The sequence below is a fragment of the Chaetura pelagica genome, unplaced genomic scaffold, assembly GCF_000747805.2.
Source record: "Chaetura pelagica isolate M959 unplaced genomic scaffold, ChaPel_1.0 scaffold210, whole genome shotgun sequence".
NCBI lineage: Eukaryota > Metazoa > Chordata > Aves > Apodiformes > Apodidae > Chaetura > Chaetura pelagica.
In genome coordinates this window covers 1,023,635-1,029,429 of record NW_009951862.1, presented here as the reverse complement: position 1 = coordinate 1,029,429, position 5,795 = coordinate 1,023,635, and the positions used below count along the sequence as shown (strand labels likewise).

General features: G+C 48.9%; 1 protein-coding gene across 1 annotated transcript in view; it reads right to left on the bottom strand.

Moving 5' to 3' along the window:
• Nucleotides 1-1,178: 1,178 nt before the first annotated feature.
• Nucleotides 1,179-5,795, bottom strand: part of SEC31A (SEC31 homolog A (S. cerevisiae)) — a 44,277-nt gene continuing 39,660 nt past the window's right edge. Inside the window, exons 22-25 of the mRNA XM_009993868.1 lie at nucleotides 5,191-5,449; nucleotides 4,711-4,830; nucleotides 2,695-2,766; nucleotides 1,179-1,394 (exon numbers count right to left, since the gene is read on the bottom strand). Coding sequence (XP_009992170.1) covers nucleotides 1,215-1,394; nucleotides 2,695-2,766; nucleotides 4,711-4,830; nucleotides 5,191-5,449 — 631 coding nt within the window. The 3' untranslated portion in view covers nucleotides 1,179-1,214. The remainder of the gene's footprint in view (nucleotides 1,395-2,694; nucleotides 2,767-4,710; nucleotides 4,831-5,190; nucleotides 5,450-5,795) is intronic.

Genomic DNA, 5,795 nt, shown 5'->3' with positions numbered 1-5,795 from the left:
GAAGGGCCGGTTGGATGGGGCTTGGAGCAGCCTGGTCTGCTGGGAGGTGTCCCTGCCCATGCAGGGGGGTTGGGACTAGGAGATCTTGAAGGTCCCTTCCAACTCCTACCATTTAATCATTCTGTGAAATAACACAAAGTTTGATGACACCCATACAGATATTTCGCTTGTGAAAAGAAGGTGAAAATTGTTCTTTGCAGCCCCTGGACCTGGAGATGCTGCCTCTGCTGCCCTGCACCCCATGGGGGGGACATGCTGCTCTGCTGCTGCAGCCCAGGAGCAACAGGGGTCAAGTGAGTTTCACAGCACAAGGTCCTTTCCTGTGGCACAGCTGGAGGTGTCTTTAAGTTTAGAAGATTTGACACAGTGTGGCACGAACAGCAAGTATGTCTAAGAAGAACAGCATTTCCAAGAACTGTGCAGGCTTAAAAAAAAAAAAGGCAGTTTTGTCTGAAAACCACCTAAAATATCCATGCCTGTGGAATGCAGATTTGGCAATACATGCTGCAAGAAATTATTATAACTAACAGTGCAAATTATTGCTGAATTCTGTGACTTAATCTGATGAAATTACAGACTTGTCAGGCAAAACAGTTCTCACACCTAAGACACAACACCCCACTGTACTCCAGGTTCACAATATTCAAAAGTTACACTTTCAAGACATGTTTTAATAAATTAACTTTTATTGAAAATATCACATTAGCCTTTATTTTGCTTATTTGCCCCAGTGCAAAATGAAGCTATTTAACATGAAAGTTGTAATAATAGAACTACAAGCAGCTTCATAAAATGAAAGACCAAATACACTTATAATACAATCAGACTCTTTAATCTGATGTATAAGGAATTGTGGGGTGGAAGGGAATAAATCTCGTTTTAGGGTCTGATACAACAACCTTCTTGTTTTAACACGTCTCTGTTATTAAAAGCCACTGTTTAGCAGTATAACATGCATCTAAAAATTGACAATATGGGGCATCATCCATTAAATATACTATTTGTAGACAAGGATCTTAAGGAATGGGGAGAAGGATTAAAATAAAAAGCACCAGGGCTCCACAGCCCCCTGGGAAACAAGGTGTTTTGCAGGGAGAGTGTCATGCCATTTGTCAGCAGCCTAACCGGTCATGCCATGAGGACTGGAATTTGGTCCATCTCCTGCAAGCTGGCTGTTAAGAAATGCACTTTGGAAAAGCAGCCCCAGGGTGACTTCAGACACCCAGCTTGTTGGCCTGGGTGAGGACAACTTTCAGCACGGGCATGAAAGCAGAGGTCTCGCTGAAGTTGCTGGTGCTGACAATGTGGGTGTGGATGTTCAGACCTTCCTGGTAGTTGCGGGTCTCGATGCTCTTCACCATGTTGTGCAAGCCACTGATGATGGCTGGAGAGAGCTGCAAGGAAGCCAGGCCAGACAACTCAGCAGAGAGGAAAAAAAAACAGCACACACAGTGGAAAAAACTGAAATCTTAAAAGTGTAAGGCCCTGAGGGAGGTGCAGCAGCTGGCTCCTGTCTTTAAAAGACAGCCGTCCTCAGAGCTCCACAACCCTGGGAACAGTCACTGGAATTCTAACTTCAACCAGGACATACCTTCCCTGCAGGGCTGCAAAGCCTTCACTGCCAGCCCCTGGTGCAATTCCCTGAGGTGGGAGACCTGCAGTGAGACTGTGGCACATGGAAAACCTTCTGAGCTTCGATGCCTTTGGGGTGAAGTTACTTTGTCAGGCCATTTTTGCTGAGCATGATAGGCTTAGATCTCTCTTAATCCTAAAATACTAAGAGATCCAGGCCCAATATATTCTGCCTCAGACTTCCTGGAAGTCTTTGAAAAAACACTTGAAGGGGGGTGGGAATGTGTAGTCTGAGGAAGAGGAGGCTGAGGGGAGACCTCATCAGTCTCTACACCTGCCTGAAGGGTCACTGTAGAGAGGTTGGTGCTGGTCTCTTCTCTCAGGTGATCACAGAACAGGAGGGAAGGGCTTCAAGCTGCACCAGGGCAGGTTCAGACTGGACAGTAGGAACAATTTCCTCACAGCAAGAGTGGTTGGACACTGGAACAGGCTGCCCAGGGAGGTGGTGGAGTCACCATCCCTGGGTGTGTTGAAGGGTGGTTTGGATGTGGTGTTGGTGGAGATGGTTTAGGGGAGAACCTGGCAGAGCAGGGATGGGGGTTGGACTCGGGGATCCCGAGGGGCTTGTCCAGCCTGAAGGCTTCTGTGATTCTATGATCTGCCTTCCATTCAAGTCTGTGGGCCTCCAATATCTAAAGCTTCTGCTTTGCTTTGTTTGTTGTTTTTTTTTACTCCAGGCTGTTTGCTTCTCACTTGCTGGGAGTGGGGGAACTTGATATGTTGGCTTCTTCTGCCAGCAGCTGGGGACAGAGACCCTTCCTTTTAATGCACTCACCCAGTGCCTGCTGAAAGGAGCTCTGCTCTTTGCCTCAGCCTGGTCCCTGCACAGCACCAGGAAGCTCTTTACACGTCCCGAAAACACTGACAAGTCTGCACAGGCACTTGGGGCCACGAGTGACTTATGGGAAATGCATGGAAACATCGGGAAGGATTTGAAACATGCTCCCAAAGAAAGAACAAGCACCTGCTACACCCTGCAGAGGGGTTCACAACACCCATCCAGTTCTTCCCCATACCTGCAACGTTTTGTGGGGGTGAAGAAGAAAAAAAAGCAGCACTTACTGTCTGTTCCCTAAGTTTGTCATATAGAAACTCCAGGCGTTTATTTGCATCATCCAGTTTCCTCTTGGTTTGCTGCAAGTGAGCACATTTGAAAAGAGTGGGTTTGATGACACCACACTGATCTGATACCATTGCAAAGAGGTCCACAAAGCACATGAAATGCCTTTTCTCAGCCTCTTCCTAACACATAATTTGAGTTCTTTGCTCTGTAATTTTCTCTCCTCAAAGCCTACAGCCACAGCTGCTAGAGAAATGCATTTTTTTATCCACTTTTTTTAAAAAACAGCTACAGAAATGGAAGATTTCAAGCCAGAAAAATGAAACTGTAATCAAGCACCAAGGTTACAACTACAGAAGCACAAAAAACAGTGGGCAACAGCAGTAGAAATGGCATTAATGCACAAGAGTAAGGGAACTTCTTCCTAAATCAGTATGGATATCCATCCATCTTCACTTAGAATAGTGCCATTTCTCCTGGCAACTGGAAAAGTTGACCTGGATTAAATAATTGCCCAGACTGAAAAGAACAAATCCAACAGGAATGCTCCAGCTCAGGGGTGAAGACAGACTAGTGGCTGCCTGCTGTGCTAAGAACTAGGGAAACCTGTTTGGATGGCAAAGGGTATAAAGGAAAACACAGCACATGGGTCTCATGTGGAAAACACTTTGCAATACTTATGTTGTCTAGGAACCAAGATAAGGAAAAAGTACCCTGGGAGGGGCAGATAACTGGCTTATTCTTTTGGACTGGCTTAAATCTCTCAGATCCATGACTTTGGAACATTTGTTTCAAAACCTGTGAAAAGGTGTACATGCTATTTTAATTTTCCAGATGGTCAGTTGGGGCAAAGAGGAGTAACTGGTGTTTAATAAACAGCAAGACATCTCTCCAGCCACAGGAGATCAGGTGGAAGAAGAGCAAACTGCTCATTCTCTTCCCTCTTTGCTTCCTGTTCCCATTTTCCCCTTCAGAAAGTAATAACTGAGGAGCATCTGCTTGTTCTGACAATAACTGACACAGTCAGGGTAGTGTCTGTGTGCCAGAAATGTTTGCTCTGCCTAAGAAAATCAGAGAGAAGGGGCACTCAGAGGAAGAAAACGTCAAAGGGTCTTGTGCAAAATGTGACTTCTATCACTGCACTCTACAGCCTAACCTTTCAATAAAGAACTGTGAGCAATCAAATGCTGCTGAATTTTTGCTGAACCTTATGGGATTTGTCCAAAGAAAGGCCTATGGCCTCAGAAGTCTTCTGTCAAGGAATGTGTGGGTGAGCACACCCTGAAACTGCTGGGCTGAGACCCCCAGGGGAAAGGAGGAGCATGTCTGTGCAAATGCCACGTCTCAACTAGCTGAAATTATGCAGCAGATGTCAGACAGGGGTGACACTGAACACCCAAGCCACTGCCAGAGCCCTCAGACAGCTCAGCTCCCTGTCACCTCAACAGGAGCCTGAGGCTGCTGGGCTGGCCAAGCCCATGCCCTGCACAAAGCCCCCTGCACACCCCCAGCCTGACCTCCACCCACCTTTCAGCACAGGCTGGGCAGTCAGCATCTGGGCTTTTACTTACTGACCACTGGAGAGAAAAGCTTGGAGACAGGTGACTTGTTCACCAAGTACTGGCTGCCACACAAGGCCTTCTTCCCATCCAACTGCAGTGGTCATGCTAAAGCTCACAACCTCCCACTTCTCTGCTAACCACGGTTTCCTTTTTGAAATGAACTCGTGACCAGAAATCCCAGACCCAAAGCTGAGGCATGTCCTCATGTTTGTGAGCCTCAGCTCAGACCTGGTGCTCCCTGCTCTGCACTGTAAGAAGAAGTTAAGCTCATGTCCAGGGCACGTCTCCACAGCAATGACCTGACATAAGGAGGGGCAGCCCTTTGTGCAGGTTGCACAATTTTTACTTAGTTCTTTCAAACTGTACTGGGAGAGGCTGTGATGTCTGGCTGTGCTGCTGGTACCAGTGCATTCCCCCAAACACAGGGAGGACTGTGGGGACACTGCAGAGACCTACCGGGTCGGAGGCAGACAGCAGGCACCTCTGGATAAGAGCTTCAAATGTGGTCTTCAGAACCAGGTGCTCCTCAGGGATGGGCTTCTTGGTTATCTTCTCTGTTGGCAGTGCCTGCACATGCTGAGACACAGAGAACAGGTGAGGCTTTTCCAGGTCACTGTGACCCCATGTTCTTTTCAACTCAACCAAGTGGCATTATTAGCCAGCTTGTGTCAAACAACTCCTGTTCCCTGTGGATGTGACATGATCAGCAACTGCTGTCACTCCAGCTGGGACACTGCAGAAGGAAGCAGCTTCTTGTTCCATGCTGCCTAGACTATTAACTGCAAAGAGGCAGTGTCTAGGTGGAGATGACAGTAGCAAAAGGCCAGCAGGGTACAAAGCTAGTGCCTTCACAACCCTGCAGTACACTTGGGAGGCCAAGAGGATCCCAACCTGCAAAGCTCTGCTGGGAATTGTGCAACGCCTGGCCTCTGTTACCTGGATGGCATTCCCAGTGGGGGCCCCAGGGGCTCCCTCTGTGCTGGGTTTGGAAGCAGCAGGTGGCAGGATGCAGGACCCCAGGGGCTGGGGAGCAGGAGGGTAGCCCCCCTGCAGCACAGGCTGCCCTGCAGGCTGGAAGCTGGGAGTGCCCGTGGATGGTGCCGGAGCCGAAGGCATCTGGGACTGTGGATCCACCAGGGGGTTCATGATGGGGGAAGTGATGGGAGGGAAGTTATCGGGGACCGGGGGAAAAAAAAAAAACCCAAACAGTGCTTTTATGCTGCTGTGCCAGCCACAGGCAGAGTACAAGCCCCAGCTCCTACAGACTTCCCAACCCACAGCGACTGCACTGAGCCCCCAGGACACAGACATCACAAGGGCAGGCAGCACAGGATTTCACTCTGGCTAAACAGCCCCATTCCACTGGATGCAGCTGCAGAGTAGGAAGTCCTCTGGGGCAGCAACACCTTCCAGAGTTTCCAGTCCTGTGTGCTCTGACTGTCCTCCTGCCCAGGAGGCAGGAGCAGTCTGCCCAGCCCGTCCCCAGCCACGAGAGCTCAGTGCAGCCACCTCAAATCACAGCCCCTCTCCCTCTGCCAAGG